Source organism: Carassius auratus, chromosome 14, assembly GCF_003368295.1.
Source record: "Carassius auratus strain Wakin chromosome 14, ASM336829v1, whole genome shotgun sequence".
Classification (NCBI taxonomy): domain Eukaryota; kingdom Metazoa; phylum Chordata; class Actinopteri; order Cypriniformes; family Cyprinidae; genus Carassius; species Carassius auratus.
The window spans coordinates 11,324,848-11,345,167 of record NC_039256.1 but is presented as its reverse complement, the minus strand read 5'-3'; the positions used below and the strand labels follow the sequence as shown (position 1 = coordinate 11,345,167).

The following is a 20,320-nucleotide window of genomic DNA, read 5'->3' as shown; positions in this document are numbered from 1 at the left end:
TGCCCAAAACATCTGTTTTTCAGGAAAAAAGAACTAAAAATACAGTTGAAATTTGCAAAAGAGTGCAATCTTTCTTACCTCATTCTTTCTATGACTCAAACATTCATCATAATTCATGATTACCATGAACGCCCCCCCCTCTCTCTCTGGCTCCTCCCTAAACACTTTTCCTGTGCAGTTAAATATGTCCCAACAGCATCTCAGCATCTCATTCAGGCAGCGTGTTTGCCTTGTGCTCCAGTGATGAAGGTTGTGGTGTTCCTCCTCTCCCTCACGGTGTGTCTGAAGTCTTCCTGTGTCCTGGCGAAGACTCTGGAGTTCTTCATCGCAGCAGTGGAAACTAAGTGGGAATATGTGTTTACAGACACAACAGATCCTACTGCAAACCAGAGGTGGGCACATTTATTATTATGCACACACATGCTTTTCAATTATTGCTACCCATAAAGATTTATTATATACACTTTTTATGTCTTTTATTATACAAATGTTGCTAGTGTTCTCAAAACACCACTGTGTTCAAACAGTAAGTGTTTTATCAGAGTAAATGGGAATCTGACCATCAAGCATAATGTCATCAGTTAGTAATTATTGAAAGAAAACAGCTTTGAGAAAGTGTTTGATCTTTTCATTAGTTGGCATGGACTCAGTCCAGCGACCCTTAAAGACAAAAAGCTTTTAGGGCTGTCCAAATTTCAATTATGCTTCCAAGTTGTATAGTTAAACAGAGCATAACAAATTTGAGCATAGTTTGCACTTAGACACAGTCAATGTCATTCATAATTTGATTGATTTTTTTGTGAACAGAAGCCTGCCTGTTACTTATTTATAAATAATATAGTGTAGTGATTTTCAGTTTATGAATAGTGAATATGTGGTCAGAACAAACATGCTTTGATTTGGTGTTTTAAGAACAGAGCGTAATAACAGCTCACATTAGTGTGAAACCACAGCAGATCATTTGCTGAATATGCATACTTCTTGCAACCATTATAATCCTTTATAAGACAAAATGTTCTAAGTTGGTACAAAAATTTTGAAATACATTGTCGGGTATAATTATTAAAGGAATAGTTCACCCAAAATGAAAATTTGCTGAACATTTTCTCACCCTCAGGCCATTTAAGATCTAGAGTAGTTTGTTTATTCTTCAGATGTGGAGAAATGTATCATTACCACAACAATGGATACTCTAAAGTGAATGGGTGCCATCAGAATGGGAGTCCAAACAGCTGATAAAAACATCCAAATAATATGGAAGTATTACATCCGACTAGCCGATCAATTAATGTCCTGTGAAGTCAAAAGCTGTGCGTTTGATGTTTTTAACTTCAAATCACCACTTCCAAAATGTTATAAATTAATGCAAAGAGTCACAATAACTCACAAATACATCACAACAATCCACAAATGTGGATTATTGTTGTTTTTATCATCTGTTTGGACTCTCATTCTGACGGCACCCATTCACTGCAGAGGATCCATTGTTGAGCAACTGATGCAATGCTACGTTTCTCCAAATCTGTTCTGATTAAGAAATAAACTTGTCTATATTGTGAATGGGCTGAGTATGAATACATTTGTGTGTGAACTATTTTTTTTTTTTTCAATATTAAGCAATGATATGCAAACTCTAGTGGAAGTTGTGTTGTATTATGTTGCATTGCACTGTTTTGCAAATATGTCTAGTGACAGCAAAATTATTCCTAACAGGAAATTAGCATCTGGTGTCCAGAAATACATCAAGGCTGTATATACAGAATACACTGATGCTACTTTTACAACACCGAAGTCAAAACCTCCATGGGCTGGTCAGTATAGGTGTTGAAATCTCAGCTTCTTAGGAAAAAAACATGAAGTTTAGAAATGAATAAATAGAATATTAAATGATCTGTTTCAGGTATTCAAGGCCCGACTATCAGAACAGTGGTGAACGACAGGGTTGTGGTGCACTTCAAAAACTTTGCATCACAATCTTACAGTATTTCTCCAATCGGCATTCAGTACTGGAAACAATCGGAAGGTACAGTAAATCTAAAATAATTTGCATTCAATATATAAAAATAAAGGTTTACAGGCATTGATGGTTCCATGAAGAACATTTAATATCCAAGGAATCTTTCCATTGCACCAAAGGTTCTTTATAATATCACAAAGTTCTAAACGTTCTAAAAGTGGTTCTTTTAAGAATTACTCAGTGTAACGTTTTGGGGAATCACACTGCTGCGAAAAACCCCTTCTGAAATGTAAACAATTTAACCCCAGACTGTCCAACTTTTACAGCATAAGACAAAATGTTTCTAGACTGAAATTGCAGCATCATTATAGGCTTGTTTTGGAATTCTGTAATGTGTTATGTAACACCGGAGATACTAATAAATTCCAGAGAACATAAAATACATGTGATTTCCCGCATATAGTAATTTCGGGCTTACCCATCATAAAAAGCACTATTTTGAGAGATACAGCAATATCCTGATGGGTTTGAAAACCCATAATGTGTAAAGATAAACCTCAACATCCTTCTGCTTTTCGATGGCAGGCGCGGGGTACGAGGACTCCAGTTCTGTTCAGGAGCGAGCGGACGATGCAGTGCCTCCTGGTGGTTACTACAAGTACGTGTGGGACATTTCTCCCAACTCCGGGCCAACCACATCAGATCCAGACTGTCTCACCTACATCTACTCATCACAGGTGGACATCGTCCGAGACTTCAACAGCGGACTCGTCGGGACTCTTCTGATCTGTAAAACAGGTGTGATTGTTGCTTCTCTGTTGGGATTTGTACTGAAACGAGTGCACTGTATATTTGACATGTCTTTTAACATTTGACCTCTCTCAGAGGCTCTGACCGAGGAGAGACAGCGGAAGGTTCCCGAGTTCATCTTGCTTTTTGCTGTCTTCGACGAGAGTCAAAGTTGGTACCGGGAAGTTGGCCGAGCAGACAAAGTGAAGAAAACATCCAGTCCAACCCAGTACCACACCATCAATGGATACATCAACTCAACATTACCAGGTGCGATCAGCCTCAGCACACATGGTTATCATTGCTGTGTTAAGAATGAGATTTTTCACTTTAATACTGTACATTATAAAGTAGAATTTAGGTTTTGATTCGAGTGAAAATAATGTCATATATTAATGTTAAAAGTATATTAAAAGGTACTAAAATGTTCATTTTCATGCTAAATATAAATGTACACAACCAATTTTTTATTTAAACATTGTTTTAATGATTTTGAAAGAAGTTTCTCATGCTCACCAAGGCTCTGTTTATACAGTAATATTGTTAAATATTAATATTGTGAAATATTATTGCAATTTAAAATAGCTGTTTTTTTTATTTGAATATATTTTAAAATGTAATTTATTCTTTTGATGCAAAGCTGAATTTTCAGCTAATTTCTCCAGTCTTCAGTTGTCACATGACCCTTCAGAAATCATTCTAAAATATTACTTTTTTTTTTTTTACTGTATATAAAGCAGTAAGGCTTAAATATTACAAAATTTTGACCAATAGTCACACTTCTTTTTTTTTCATTTTGGTACATTCTAATTTTTTTAACAGATTTACTAAACAGAGCAATTAGCACAACTCCATAAAAGCATTTTGCATGTAATTTATCAACAATGCTCACATTAGAGTTCACAGACGCAACATCTCATTTCCATAATGACCAGCGCAAATAACCACCTGCTTTAAGACATGCTTTTTTTGGGGCATTCATTTCCCATGGCGTCTCTTTAGTAAATCCTGACAGTAGTTTTTAACGCCAAATGAGGGTTTGCGTTGACGCAAGCTTATAGTAAATCTGGCCCTTCATTTCCTTTTTGTGATTTTGGGGTTGACATGTTCTTTACAGGTGTAATACTCAAACATATTCTGTAATTTCTGTTTCTTCAGGTCTAACCGTGTGCCTGAAGAGTCCAGTGGTGTCCTGGCATCTTATTGGTCTTGGCTCGACCCCAGAGATCCACAGCATCCAGTTTGAAGGACACACACTTAAGGTGTTCGACCATAATTGGGTAACTGTGGCGATAACGCCCATGACCTTCACCACAGCCCTCATGAAGCCATCTGCTACCGGAAAGTTTCTGATCTCTTGTAAGATCCACTCTCATCAGACAGGTAAGACTCATACATGAACTCATACATGAAACTCTTAAACCAAAGTTTCTGCTGGAAGAGGCTTCAAAAGTTCAATAATCGTGGTGATAATGCACAAAAAGCTAAAATAAGCCTATAAATCGCTGATGTTAGATTTAACTCTCTTCTCTAGCTGGTATGAATGCATTCTTCACTGTTGACAACTGTCCTGAACCTGCGGTAGCCCCGATCCCAGACAAACGAAACGTCATACATAATGATGATGAGGAGGATGAAGACAACATATTCTCCATTGTGTACAAGCAAGGAGGCCCTGTATCAGTGCTTCGATCAAGCGCCAAGGGAAGACCTAAAGTTTGGGTTCATTACATCGCTGCAGAGGAGATGGACTGGGACTATTCGTCTCAGAGCGGCGATCGGTAAGACTTTGAGTATGCCCTGAGATGACTGATGTCAAGCCGACTGAAAATAATGTTGATTTTCATGCTTCAGGACTTCATCGTCGTCAGGAGCAGGATCTGAGTGGTTCAGAAAAGGTCCTCAGCGTTTGGGTGGTGTTTATAAGAAAGTGGCTTTCGTGGAGTACACAGACAAGACCTTCACTAAGAAGAAAACCACCGGAAAAATGCTGATGGGCCCAGAGCTCAGAGGGGAAGTGGGAGACAAATTTCAGGTAGAGGATGTGGATTTAAAGGGACAGGCATTTCTTTATTTCACAGAAAATGACTGGTCGATCTTTTCCAGTGCAATCAATTGGTTCAGAAGCTTTTAAATGTAAATGTATCATAAAATTAGTTCATATGACTTGTATGAAAAATGTAATATGAAACTTGCTTGGATGAATTGATGAGTCAATAGGTCAAGATCAATAAAACACATTTAGGAAATAAATAGATAGCATTTTTCATTTCATGGAGACTTTAAAGTGTTAAACTGAGACAATTAAATTTGATTTTTATTATATATATAATATTTACATTTTCTAAAATTCACTATTTTGTATGTCTTATCAGATTGTTTTTAAAAATATGGCCAGTCGACCATTCAACATTTATCCAAATGGCCTGACCAGTGTTCAGCCGTTGAAGAACACAAACAAAGGTATGAGTCATTGCATTTCATTGAACATAAGGGAAACATTTTATACACAAACACACACACACACAATCTTTAAAATTATTTGCTAAATGCATACATGTATTTGTGTCCGTTTTTTTTCTATATAGTTTCAATATAATTTTTTATTTAAATTGTAGTTATTTTAGTACTTCATGGTACACAAAACAAAAATTAGAAATGCTGCCTTCGGAGTTAGCTTAAATAGAAGTTTACGTTGATATATTTCATTCATTTGTTTTATTTTAATAATCATTTTTTAATGATTTTAGTTTTAGTTAATGCTAATAACCCTGGTATCAAGTTATTCTAGTCAGCTGGACACAAGTTAACTTTTAATGAATTTAACAGATTTTTCTTTCTTTGTGGGTTGAAGACAAACAGGTGGACCTTCGTTCTTTGGCCGTTCCCCCAGGTGAGATAATGATGTACCTCTGGAAACTGACAGCTGAAGATGGACCTACAGAAGCTGACCCACGATGCCTCACGCGCTTATACCAGAGTATGGTGGATCCCATTCGGGACTTGGCATCTGGGCTGGTGGGACCCCTTATCATCTGCAAATCCCAATCTCTGGACAAAAGAGGCAGAGTGGTGAGATGGGACTCAGATCTGTTTATCTCCACCCAGACTGACTGAAAACATGTGCCTGTAGCAACATTTCTGCAAAAACAATTAAACTTAGAAAGTGTAATGTCCAGTAAATGGTGCTAAATTCAAATGTTCAATGCAGAAGTGAGGAAAAAACATTTGCTGAATAAACCATGTCATTTCAGCTTGCTTCTTTAAAGGTGTTGTATGTAGGATTGACACAGAGTGGTTAAACTAGGTATTGCAGTCCAAATTCAAAATATTTTAGAGGATTTATTTCACCTAGCCCCTCCTCCTCAGTCCTTATGTACACACAGGTTGCCAGATTGACCAGATCTGCCAACTGGCAACCTGGAGTGCCAAAATACATTTGGATAAACGAGTGGGCAGGTTTCAAAAACCGAAACAGAGACCGGCATTCTAACCCAGAACGCACATTTTCAAAGGAGAACATAGCATTGTTTTACAGATAAACAAGTATGTTAACTTAGCATGTTGCTTTTGGAATTTTATGCTTTAGTAGAGCCAAAATCTTACATACAGCACCTTTAAGTCTTTGAGTTTATTTGCCGTGACTCGTGTTTCACGGGACTCGTACTTGAGCACTTCGCATCACAAGTGTACCAGGTGCTCTACCAAGCAAGTTTACCATTGCAGACAAAGCCAAACATAGTGAGCTGGCTATGTGATGTAAACAAGAAAATTTATTAGTTTACAAATTAACCAATATGATAAAAGTGTTATAACATAGTACTGTGCAAGGAACTGTGTGAAAATAAGCCTTTATTACTAAATAATCTGCCCTTAATCATAATTTGTATGAAAAATAATAAAACTTGTTGGTGTTTTATTGCCTATAGTATACATTTCAGGAGTAAATCGTAAATTGCATGCATGTAGATTTATTTAAAATGTAGGTAGAGGCACTCCTTTGCATTGAGCCTACAGTATGTTGATTTATCAGATGGATGGAAATGATTAATGATATGTTTTCACAGTTAACTTCAGATAAAGAGAAGAAGCTCTTGTTCACCGTGTTTGATGAAAACAGAAGCTGGTACTTTGAGGAGAACCTGAAAAAAAATAGTGAAGACCCAACTAAGATTGACCGCAATGATCCAGATTTCTACAGTTCAAATGTCATGCACAGTGGGTGTTGTTTTTTTTTAGTCTCTGGATGTAAATTATTGAATAACGTGAGATTGCTTTGTGTATTTGTATTACTTAAAAACTGGATTGATCTCCATTTTCCATGAGTTAAATTGCAGATATTTTGAGTTTCTCTCTGTGTTTCAGCTGTTAACGGGTTCATGTTCAACAACCTACAATTCAGGATGTGTGTTGGCGATGTCATACTGTGGCATGTGGCAAGCATTGGCATGCAAAACAACTTCCTGTCAGTCTACTTCACAGGAAACACATTTGAGAGGGATAAAACATATGGCACTGTCCTCACACTCTTCCCAATGACTGGAGACACAGTCACCACTGAAGTGGAGATGCTAGGTAAGAGTATCAAGAGATTGGCTGGAGCGGATGCTTTGAAAAATAAGACGGTTCGATGAAGGGTTATTATCATTAAAAACATCCAAAATTAAAACCGTTAAAAACTAAATTAGCATGACCTAAAATAATAAAATAAAATATAATAACATTTGTTTGAGTTATTTGCAAAATGTTATGTTATTTCCTATAATATAAAAGCTAACATAATAGTTTTGTGAAATTTCTATAATATTTTACAATGTTAATATCTTTACAGTATTCATAATCAAATAAATGCAGTGTAAGTGGGAATAGACTTCAAAAGACATTTAAAAATGTAGAATTATTTAAAAGTAGTAAGTAGTGTATTTAAAAAAACATCAAAATTAATAAAGCGTAAAAGTATAAAACTAATTAACGTAAAAATACTATTATATAACTATTGACAGTATAACCTTCTGTAGAGCTGCGTAACTTTTCGTAAATTGATTAATTCTGCCATATTAAGTTATTTTTCCTGTTCATTAATGTAAAGCTGCACTGAAACAATATATATTGTATATATGGAAAAAAATGCCGTTTGGGGCGGATCAAGTCATCAATGAAAGATTATGAAGACGAATAAAAGAATCGTTCATAATTAAACCAGGAACCTGTTTTGATACCATTTTCATAAGTTTGATATTTGAACTTTGTAGGTGAATGGGAGGTGAGCGCATTTGACCCGTCTCTGAAACAACGAGGCATGAGTGTTCGCTACACGGTTGTTAACTGTGAAAGAGTCCTACCTCTGGTGGACAACGAAGACTACGATGAAGAATTTAATGAATTCATTGAACAGAATTTCCCGATTCCACGAGGCACAAAGGAAAAGAACCGCACTATCGCTGTTCGCGTGTGCCGAAACAGAACTGTGACAGACTCTGCGATTGGACGAGAAAACATGAGCTCAGACACTGAGAGACAAAACAGAACTCATGTGTGTGAGATAAGATATGTTCCCGTGAATTGGGAAAAAGATCTGGATGCGTTATCACAGGGCGGTATTCCACAAGATATTTTGGATCAACTGGACGGGGAGATGAGCAGAAATTCATTGGAACGTCAAAAAAGGTCCCACCATGAATCTGAGCCTTACAGAAGTAGGTCAAACGTGATTGATCCAACGGTCATATCAAATAAAGAAGAAAACAAGCCATTTACAGGAGGACACCAAAACATGAACAATGCAAACATACAGCTGAATAAAACCCATCCAACAAATGACCTATTCCGAAAATTACTTTTTAAAGATAAAAACCAATTGAATAACCAACTTCAAAATGACTCTACGGAAGATAGATCAGAGAAAGTGAGGAATGTGGAGCTGAGGAGCGCCAGCAAAGACAAAACAAACAAAGTGGATTCCACAGTCCAGAGCAACAATGACGTTCTGAAAGACTCTGGAAGTTCTGATCTAAAGCAGGACAAGCTGGAGGAAAATTTGAATCTTCACGGCTATGAGCACAAAGATCCAAAGAAGCTCCAACCAGGTTTGGAATCGGTTTTGGAGCCAGAGTTAAATTCATCAGATAACCAGACCTATGGGAGGAGATCCCTGGCAAGTGACTATGATGATTATGGCGATGAAGGAAGTGTTATTGGATCGGAGCATCATGTTGAAGATAATTTCGGCATAAGATCCACAGAATCAAGGTTCAGAAGTTACTATATCGCAGCAGAGGAGATCATGTGGGATTATGGGATCAATAAACCAGCTCAACTCATCAAACCAAGGTAAAAAAAACATTCTGATGAGACACAAACGTATTTTGGTAATTTTCGTGGATAATTCTAAAGAATTCATAATGTTTCAAATTGTAAATATTACTAAGTATTATACCTTTCATTTATAAGTGCCTTTCAATTCACTCAAGGACACCTTACAGCAAAATCACTGAAATACAAATAGCATAAACACAACACAAATAGTAAACACAAACTTATAAATTAAACAATTGATTCTAAAAAAATATGTTTTAATCTGAGTTTTAAAATTGGAAATAGAATCCAGTTGGTGAACATGCAATAGCAAGGATGCTAGCTCCAAGAGAATATAAGATATTGTATAAAATCAAATTCTTGGTGTTGTCGGACTGAATCAGATCTTTTTTGTTTAGTTGTATATAGTTAGATAGTTTTATCTTGAAGAGCAAAAATGCCTTCGAATGCTTTTTTTTATAGAAATGTCATCAACACATTTAGCAAAAAATTCTCAAATATTTCTAATCACACAAATATAATATGAAATTATATATATGAATGTTAAACATTTTATAAAATCTCAATTTTGGTGGTGTTCGATTGGATCAAATCTATTTAGATGTTTGTAAATAGTTATATTTTCGACAGCAAATTAAGATTAAAAATAAAAAATTAAGCCTAAAACCAGCCTCAAAGGCTTGGTTAATTGTCCTTGCACTAAATATTTCATGTGTTCACAGAGAAGTGCGGATGGGAATGAGAAAATATTTCCCAGCCTATAAAAAAGTGGTTTTCAGAGCCTACCAGGACAGAGATTTCAAGAATCCAATCAAACGAGGAGAACTGGACGAGCACCTCGGCATTATGGGTCCTGTGCTGAAGGCAGAAATCAATGATGTTCTAACTGTAAGTTTCTTCATTAATAGGCGCTATTAAAAGGAGCCTTTTAAGTTAACTGAATATTGTATTCTTTGGTGCAGTCACATTTGCTGTTATTTGGATGAATTTTCATTGAAGAAATCCAGTCGTTTCAGTAGAAATTCAAAGATTTTTCCACACAGATTGCAACCGGTTCAAGCTGGTTCAACCTAATTTGTTGCACAGACCAAAAGAAAGCGGTTTTGTAAAGTGACTTCTGTATGAGCTGTGTTTCATACGGTGCTACATCACCGACAAGAGAAAACTGTCCTTGAAATTTAACCTCCAAACCTCCTACTCTAGCTTACTTCCTAATCTAACATTTGAATAAATGTGGCATTGCATACTACGAATATTATTGGCTGGCTCCGTGACAAATTGCTTATGCGGCTCTATTGTAAGTTGCTTTGTATAAAAGCATCTGCTGAAGGTATAATTGTGACAACACTTTTGTCATTGCACAAGCTAATTTCTTGCATTTCTTTTCCCACAAGGTGGTTTTCAAGAACCTGGCATCCAGACCGTACTCTTTCCACTTGCATGGGGTGTACGATAAGATGCAGGGGAGTTTTAGCCCTGGAACGGGCCCAGAAGGCACCAAGGCCGAGGGAGTACCAGGTGATCCCGTTCCTCCAGGGCAGGAGAGGGTTTACAACTGGAGAGTCTCCAGACGACAAGGTCCCTCAGCATCAGAGTTTGATTGCAAGGCTGGAGCCTACTACTCCAACGTCAACATGGTAAATCAATATGCAACACATTAATCAAAATAAGGTTGAAGCACAAAATTTTGACGTTTTCATGTTGTCTTCAATCCTATAAAGCCTCCTGCATCATATTTGATATTCATATTTCTAAGGCCTCTAAATGATCAAAACTTTACTGAAAAACCTGTTGCACACAATCTCCTTCATGTACTTTGTCATCTGATTGATAGTTTATACTTTTTTAGCAAGTAAAAGGCTTTTCTTATATATATATATATATATATATATATATATATATATATATGTGTGTGTGTGTGTGTGTGTGTGTGTGTAAAAACATATGGTTCATGTTTGCTGTGAAATCAGATTTTTATAAAGTAAACGTAAGTATAAATGTGTTTTTCAAAGTTTTTGAAGATGGACCCTTACTAGGCTTACTTGATTATCCATGCATCATTTTTTTGAAAAATCAATATGAGAGTATAAATTAAAAATTTATGCATTTAGCAGACGCTTTTATCCAAAGCGACTTACAGTGCATTCAGGTTATCAATTTTTACATATCATGTGTTCCCGGGGAATCGAACCCACAACCTTGCACTTGATAGTGCAGTGTACTACCAATTGAGCTACAGGAAAAGAGAGAGAACTCCATATTCTCACTACATATGAACCATAAAAGCCTGATCAAATGACGCTCAACTAAAAATTCAGTCACTTCGGATAGTCACTTCGGATAAAAGCGTCTGCCAAACATATAAATAACTTCTGTATTCCTCCTGCATTCAACAGGAGAAGGACATAAACTCTGGTCTGATCGGTCCGGTGCTCATCTGTCGTCCTGGTACCCTTCGTCCACACGTCTTGCTTCAGCCCGAAGTGACAGATTTCTTCCTTCTCTTCACCACTTTTGATGAAAGAAAGAGCTGGTACCTTGACTACAACACCAAGAGGTTTTGCACCCCTCCCTGCCAGGCCAAAGAAAATGACCCATGGTTCGAGATGAGCAACAAGTTTGCGGGTACATTTTTATAATTTATGATTAACATTGCATTCATCTCTTACGAGACAACCAGTCAGATCTCTTTCTTTGTCTCAAAAAAGACAAATGTTTCTATGACAATGCTAATAACACCAAACAGACATGAGTGTTTGTGCTTGTTATTGTGATACTTACGTAATTTGGTGGTTAAATTACACCAACACAAACACTTTTCTATTACTTTTCCTTAGTACAAGAAACAGGACATATAATGTAACATGCTGAACTAATTTAGCTTACTGCCAATGTTCCAAACACACAGTTTTTCCAAATACAAACAAAAAGTTTGGAATTTCATTGACTCAGGGCAACACATCTATCTATATTTAGATTTATGCATTTGTTTTCTGATTTTATCCAAAACAACGTACAATGCATTCGAGACATATATATATAATATATATTTTTTTTTTTGCACAATACCTGGGAACTGAACCTATGACCTTGGCATATTAGGAAATGTATTAATAGCCATAATTATTGTGTTGTATTTCTTGATGCTTGTAGCTATTAATGGCTATGTGTCAGAGACGCTTCCTGGCCTGATAGTGGAACAGTACCGGACGGCTCGCTGGCACCTCCTCAACGTTGGGAGTCAAGGCGAGTTTCACGCCGTACACTTCCACGGGCTGCCGTTCGGAGTCAGAAAAGATCAGGAACACCGTATGGGAGTTTTCAATCTCTATCCCGGTAAACTACAAACAAATACATAAATCTTTTACCCAACACCCTACTTGTCTTTTAGGTTTATATATATATATATATATAGTATATACAGTGTATAATGACAATTCTGTCTCATTTGGCAGGGGTTTTTGGGACGGTGGAGTTGAGGCCAACCATCACAGGCACCTGGTTAGTAGAGTGCACTATAGGAGAACATCAGATGGCAGGCATGAGGGCTAAGTTGCTGGTCTACAACCCACGTAAGAGCTTTAACTATATCCTCTATGGGAAGACCTTTCTTGGCATCCTGTAGTCATGTTTTGAGTTACTTATAGTCCTCAAATTGACGGATTTTGTTTTAAAGGGTGCATTCAGCCATTGGGAATGCAGTCGAGATGGATTGACAATAAACAAATAACAGCCTCTGGCCACTCTGGTAAGAGACAGGGATATTTTAGCAGTGTCATTGATATACTATTATAGTTTTTGTTATTATGTTGAATTAGTTTTTATTTTCATCATTACTCCAGGCTTCACTGTCACATAATCATTCTAATATACTGATTTGCAATAGCAAAATAAAGAATAAAAAATAATGCAATAATAAAACGGGTGCAAATCCCATAGAAAATCCATAGCACTACTTTAGCTATAGATTAGCTAGTGTTTTTAATAAAATATTTTCACATTGATTGAACTGTTGAAATCCCATTTCTCTTCCAGGTGACTGGAAGCCAAGTTTAGCCAGACTTGAGTTATCTGGCTCTATTAATGCCTGGATGGGCAGCGGCACAGACTCCTGGCTCCAGGTAAAAGAAATCTTTTGTTTGCAGATGTAACATGCTTTCCTTTGGCTCATTTTTAAGGAACTGTGCTAAATGTTTACTCGGTCATGGACCTTGATGGCTTACATTTAAATTTAAAAATAATACTTTATAATTTATTTGCGGCCCATATCTCACAATGTGTCACGTACAAAAGTGACACTTTGCTCCACAGTCAGCAAGTCATGACAAATAATATTTTCATTGTCTGCAAGACAAAGTGGGAAATACTTTTAAATACTATAAATAGGTTTGTGCGATAGATTTTATTTAATCATTGCTTCAATAGTGTAATAGTAGGATGCAGGATATAAAACAATTCACTATTTTTAGCAGGGTACATATGATAGTGGGTTTCCTGGAAAAGTTCTAGGCATTTATAAAATCTTAACACTGAAAAGTAATTAAATTTTTTTTGAAGCGGATTTTTTTAGCAATGCACAACTTACTATCCCATTGTTTTAAACTGTTTTAGTAAACAAGCACAAATTCACTGTTATATAACAGAATGAGACAACTTTCCATATCTATTCTGTTTGTGTGTTGTGTTAGGTGGATCTGCTGAGGCCCATGCTTCTTCATGGCATTCAGACTCAGGGTGCAAAGACCTCGATGGGTCTGAGCGAGTATTTCACCATCCTGTACACCGTCAGTTACAGCATCGACCAGGAGAACTGGACTACCTACCGAGGAAACAGTACCAAGTCATCTTACGTCAGTACAAACATCTGCATTAGCATTTTTACTCCCAGAAGTTCTCTTATAATGTTTCTTTCACTGTTATTTAGTGTTAGCATAATGACCATCTCCACCCTCACCTTTTTTACCTCTATTTTATTAAAAATTATGATAAATGTCAACCCCCCCCCCATTCAGTATTATTATTATTTATTTATTTTTACAGTTTCTTGATTTACTTTTAATGGTTTCATTAAATATTAATAATCAAAAGCACCTCTAATTGATTTTATTTTACAAATATATATATATATATTTTTCTTTCTTTTTTACAGAAATTGTGTGTTGTGAATTACATTTTTTCTGCTAAATACATTCTATAAAAAAATAATTCTTATTATGTTTTATTAATAATTCCTACAAATTATGCTCCTACAAATGATGTTTCCAGTGAAAGTGATTTGCTTCGATTTCTAAAAAAGTGCTATCCTGATTTCAAATGTGACTATTTTTGTATCTTTTACATTCTGTTTCCGTATTATTCACATCTGTTTTCTTGTTACATTTTTAATCTTATCAGACCTTCAATGGAAACATGGACGGTTCCAGAATAAAGGAGAACTTGTTTTCTCCACCTATTGTGGGTCGCTACATACGAATTCACCCAGTGACCTTTCAGAAGCAGCCCACGCTGAGGATTGAGCTGCTGGGATGTGACCTTAACAGTGAGTTAACACACACTGATTGATTACAGCACTTTCTAACTAAAAACTGAAGGAAGAGATAAAGACGCTAAAGAAAAGAAAACCTGTACACTGCATCAACACTATATTCAAACGACAAGACTGTCACATTTCTGCTTTGTCTGTGTATGCCATTTTTTATCAGTATCGGCGAATTAAAAATGTAAATCTTAAAGCTCTGGATATTTTTGTTAGTTCATGAGCGTCTGTCATCCTGCTGTAGCATCAGAAAGATCAGCTTTCTACTTTCATTCAAGTTTCAAAGCTTTCTAACTACAGCATTCCTGGTTTACTCTTAATTTTCAACACCTTTCTCATTCAGGCACCAATGGCAATCTCCAAAGCTTCATTTTCTGAGAAAAGTTGGAGTCAAAAAGTTTATTTTGATAGAGAGAGCTGCACATTTAGATACGCTTCTCCAAAAGAAAAAGACCAGGGTTATAGTTAACTAAAACTAAAACCATAAGAAAAACATTTTTGTCATTTGAAATATAAAACTTACAAATAATTTATTTGGTCACACTGTAGTATAACGTCCAATTCCAGCTATTAACAAACCACAAACTTCGACGTTTGTCTTAATAAACTCCTAATTTTCTGCTTATTAATAGTTAAGGTAGTTGTTAAGTTTAGGATTAGGGATGTAGAATAGACTCATACAGAATATGTGATTTTTAGTACTAATTAACAGCCAATATGTTAAATGTAATTATCTATGAAGATTCGGGAGGAGCGCGTCAGATACTTAGCCTAATCATCACAGGTGGACCACAATCAAGTAATCAATCCCACAGTATAAATATCGCTGACTTACCTCTATCCATTGACGGTTTATCAGCATCCCTCCTCCACCCCATCTCCCCACTTCAAGTTCACTTTACAATATACGGGGAAGGGGGGGTACTCTAGCTTCGGGCAATTCCCGAGCTCGGAGCCATTCCCCGGACAGCACGCCAAATACGCATACCATCCCTCAGCTAATTATATGTAAGCGTGAACTAGTGAATTATAGTCAAACTACTAAGCCACTAGTTAATAGTGAGAATGGTTATTAAATATTTTATCAAACTTATTTTATCTATCGTAATATTTGGGAAGGCAGTATTTACCATTTTGATTTATTTCAACTTGATGTACTAAAACGAACAAAACTGAACTGCATTTATACATTATTTAGTACTGGCTAAAGTACATTTAGATATACGTATGTCGTCATAGTACATCAGACTATATTTGAGTCAGACTTTGAGGAAAAAAAGCTTTAATGAAAATTAAAATAAGAATGGCAGTAAGATCAGCGCTTCAAACAAATGAACGCATGTTTGCTTGTGTGTTTGTCAGGTTGCTCTATGCCGCTGGGAATGGAGCGCAGGTTGATTCCCAACAGCAGCATCAGTGCCTCCTCGTCCTTAAACAACTGGTTACTGTCCTGGGGTCCCGAACTCGCCAGACTCCACCAGGAGGGGCGAGCAAATGCATGGAGACCCAAGGTATCTGTCCACCCATCCATCCATCTACTTATCTATCTATCTGTCTATCTATCTGTCTGTCTTTCTATTCAATCACTGTGTTGATCTTAGAGAGAGCGAAAGTGAATTTTCTTTCTACACTGTGTCTGTTTTATAAGCCCATTGTGAGTGTTTCCTCTATCCTGTCTGACTGTGTGAAAGTGAGGTGATCCCTCCATTGTCTCCATCTCTCTGCGGTTTTTAAGTTATCGCTCTTTCTACTTCCTCTTTGAGCTGCACAGAGAGCCAAGCGCTGTCAGTCAGGTGGATTTACGAGTTTATTCGAGTGATTTAGAGCGCAGCTCCTTTCCTCGTGGAATTCTGTCCTGCATAATAACTTTCAGTTTACACCTGCAGAAATCAGTTCAAAGTGAAGTGTCTTTAAAAAAAAACACAATATGCTTAGAAATGATAAGTCATGAGGACGCTGTTAGAACTATTATCCATTTGTTGGTAGATTTATCGACATTCATTGTGCACGTGGGTGTTTGTTTTGTTAAACTGATCATATTATATTTTGTCTCTTTCTGTCACCCCTTTCTTCTTCTCTGGTTCTGCAGACTAATAACCCTCATGAGTGGATACAGGTGGACTTTCTCTCTGTGAAGAGAGTGACCGGGGTGGTCACACAGGGGGCCCGATCTGTCCTGAAACCAATGGTAGTCACTGAATTTACCGTCTCTATTAGCAATGACGGTCACAAATGGTCCAGTGTGAAGGAGCAGGGCACAGACCGTGAAAAGGTACTGCTGTTTTTGTGTGTATTGAATGATACCAAACAGAGTAGTAATTTCGAGTTGTATTTCGCTCAAAAATAACAAAACCTAATTTTTCCATAAAGGAAGTAAAGGTTTAATTAAGTATTATTATTTTTCTTTTTGCATTATAGCATTATTTTCTTAATGGTGTACATTTCCCCATAAAATTTAAATGTATGTGCATTTTTATGTACATGTAAAATAAGAAAATGAGTGCAGGATTGGCTGGAGACCAAATGAACTGCCAATTATTATTGACTGCTTAAATACATTAGCCAACAAAAAAACAAAACAAGTGATAGCCCTTAGATAGGTTTCATGTGATCATACGAATTAAATAATAATCAATATGATTCTTTATGTCTTTCTGTTGATTTTGGGGTGAAATATGACCTGAACATGTTCTTAATGTGTTTGATGAGAGTCACTTATTCATGCCTATGGTGTTTTGTTTCTTTTTCATCTTGATGTAGATCTTCGAAGGAAACAGTGATCATGATGAAGAGGCGCTGAACGTGTTTGATCCTCCCCTGTTTGCTCGCTTTATACGGATTCACCCGAAAGGCTGGGTCAACGATATTGCCCTGCGGCTGGAGTTTTTGGGCTGTGACACTCAACAAACCCTTTGAGAGAAAGTGAGATCCATCCATTGTGGTTGAAAGACACAGTTTTTGATAACGGCTCTGTTCCAAACTATACGTTTGCATCGTAGTATGTGACTGATCTGCTAGATCGAGAGGTTTTCGAGGGGTTTTGTGCACTTGTCAGCTGGGAGACTAACTATGACGCCTAAAAATGCTGTCTAGCTAGGCAGCCCACTTTGGCTTTGAACAGAGCCCACATAAGCACTACATAGGTTTATCTCTAGAACAGGCTTTTGTCATGTGATATGATGATTTGTGCGTTTTGAATCTGGTTGGTTGTGTGTTATAAGTGTTCTGATCTGTACGCTGCTCATTTTACTGTCTGCTTTTGAGACATTATAATTATTATTGTTATAGGAAATAAACTACCAGTATCTATTTTTCTAATAAATGTACCCTTTGCGTATCAAAACTCACAGAAGATTGTTTGGTTATTAGATGTTTGTATATTCTGGTCTGTAATAACTACTGAATCTGCCATGTTCTGTACTTTTGTGTTTTGCACTGTGAAACAGGAGGGAGATTATTATTTTAATGTTTTTCTTTTTCAAATATTTAAAGTTTAATTGTGGAAATAAAAAGAATATGAAAATGCCTTGATTTCCCCAGCGTCTTTGTGCTTTGTGTTTCTTGGACAAATATTATTCTTTCACAGACTGTTTTCTTCCCTTTTGGTGTATTGCCAGTAAAAATCAGTAAATCTGTTTTCAATACCTGGAGTACAGAATTCTTCTTCTTATTTATGACTATAATATCGGCTTCTTCATCAAAACACATTTATGCACACGCACACACAAAGTCTGTATAAAATGTGAAATTACTGGTGATGCCAATTAATGAAATGTGCACGCGGAAAGACAATGAACAGAGAAGCAAACAGACTTTCAGGCGATGGGTGGAATGAAGAGGTCCACAGGAATACGATAACATTTCCATGTTCTGGCCGAGATAAAAATGGAGCGTACTATCAGTTCCTGTTTGACAGGAAGTGCTCTGGGGATGTGTTTAGCTTGGAGGGACAATGAAGGCCTGGCTCTGAAAGAAGTTGGTGACCTATTGTCTCACCTGTTATCTCATCAAAGACAAACACTGCTGCTGAGGAACAAACACACGACTGGACGCGACTTCACTAACTTTCATTTCTTTCATTAGGTCATTACAAAACATTACTGCATCATGCTGAACAGATCTCTCATGTACATGCTATGTCAACCATTTTTTATGTTCAAATATGAAATATGAATTTAGTTTATTTTATTGTTTCTTTATTGTTTATATTACATAACATCATAGTGATGCTTTTTATTTTGTTCGAAAAGTTCAAATCAACCATTTGTAAAGCTAGGTTATCTCTGAGTTTAAAAGTATCTATATATTTATTTATTTTTCAATTGGCCTATATATTAAAAAAAAAAATTTTAAATGCTGGTTATATTATATTATATTATAGTCTCTTGTTATCGCATAGAATTATTCTAGTTGATTGGATGTGTTTCTCACTCATAATAATAATAATAATAATAATAATAATAATAATAATGAATTAATAAAATATAGTATAATACAAATTAGTATCTATTTAATGATATTAAATTATATGTTTGTCTATATTTTTAGACTTTTCTGTAAACTTAAAATATAAAATATTCCTTTTTAAAATGCATATCTATGTCGTGGTATGTCGTGGATGTGAATGCACATCAACTGATATGGAAGAGAAGAAATTGTTGAATAAAATCATTATTTTTGCCTTCTTTGCACCAAAAGTATTGCCATAGCTTCATAAAACCACTGAGGTCACATGGACTATTTGAATGATGTCCTTCCTACCTTTCTGGGCCTTGAATGTGGTAGTTAACATTGATGTTTATGCAGGGTCAGAAAGTTAATTTCTTAGTTAACTTGTGTTTTCAAAGATGAATGAAGGTCTTAGGGGTTTGGAACGACATTAATTGAGAAAATGTTAATCTTTAGGTGAACTATCCCTTTAAAGCTGCAGTTGGTAACTTTTGACGCTCTAGCGGTTAATAAACAGAACTGCTTGCGTCTTGCGGAAGAACATCTTCTCTCTGTTTATGTCTATGAAGAATCATAAAGGTACTGGGTTACTCTGCCGCGGTACCCCCGAAGCAATCTAAAATAGTCCCAATATAAACACTTATTATAGGTGCACCCTAGTGATTCAGGACAAGCTAAAAACACGGTTTAGAAAATGGAATCATGGGGTACTCGCTTTTTATATAAATTTTTCTACATTTTGAACACAAACAAAGTTACGGACCGCAGCTCTGATTGGTTCTTTCTTATCGGGAGCGGATGACTTTCTGCAAATGGCAATAGGACCACTGGGAGGAGCCAGAGGAGCTTGATTTTTTCACAGATTATCTGTCTCATATTCTACTGTCAGGACATAATGACAGGTTTAACAAATATGTAAAAAATATATTTTTTTTTACAAAAGTTACCTACTGCAGCTTTAAGCCTACCTTTTCTGTGGAGATGACAGCATCTGCTCGACTCTCATTGATCCTGTAGCAGGGCCCATGTTGAGCTCATTCTTAGACAGCGTGACTCAGCATGTCATTCTTCATGCCTCACCAGCATCACTGGAACAGAAGAAACATGACTCAATTATTTAACTGTGAGTAAAACTGCCCTCAGTATTGGATTAAATAACGCTGTTACTACTTTTTCCTACCATCATACTCTAACATAAGCATATAAAAATGGGTTTTGGATCTGTTTCAGTAGTCAACAGTGACTAAATCGGTTGAATCCGGGGGCCCAGACGC

General features: G+C 36.4%; 1 protein-coding gene across 1 annotated transcript; it reads left to right on the top strand.

The window, feature by feature from the left end:
* Positions 1 to 200: 200 nt before the first annotated feature.
* On the top strand, positions 201 to 18,127 carry LOC113113613 (coagulation factor VIII-like). Its single transcript, XM_026279918.1, has 25 exons — positions 201 to 392; positions 1,714 to 1,811; positions 1,901 to 2,023; positions 2,543 to 2,755; positions 2,843 to 3,016; positions 3,905 to 4,129; positions 4,281 to 4,527; positions 4,601 to 4,781; positions 5,122 to 5,209; positions 5,601 to 5,818; positions 6,814 to 6,964; positions 7,112 to 7,321; positions 7,999 to 9,076; positions 9,784 to 9,949; positions 10,456 to 10,698; positions 11,458 to 11,686; positions 12,215 to 12,397; positions 12,517 to 12,633; positions 12,738 to 12,809; positions 13,097 to 13,182; positions 13,750 to 13,911; positions 14,456 to 14,600; positions 15,960 to 16,108; positions 16,687 to 16,869; positions 17,358 to 18,127. Exons 1-25 carry the CDS (start codon positions 244 to 246, stop codon positions 17,511 to 17,513), a joined length of 5,046 nt encoding a protein of 1,681 aa, XP_026135703.1. The 5' UTR covers positions 201 to 243; the 3' UTR covers positions 17,514 to 18,127.
* The last annotated feature ends 2,193 nt before the right edge of the window (positions 18,128 to 20,320 follow it).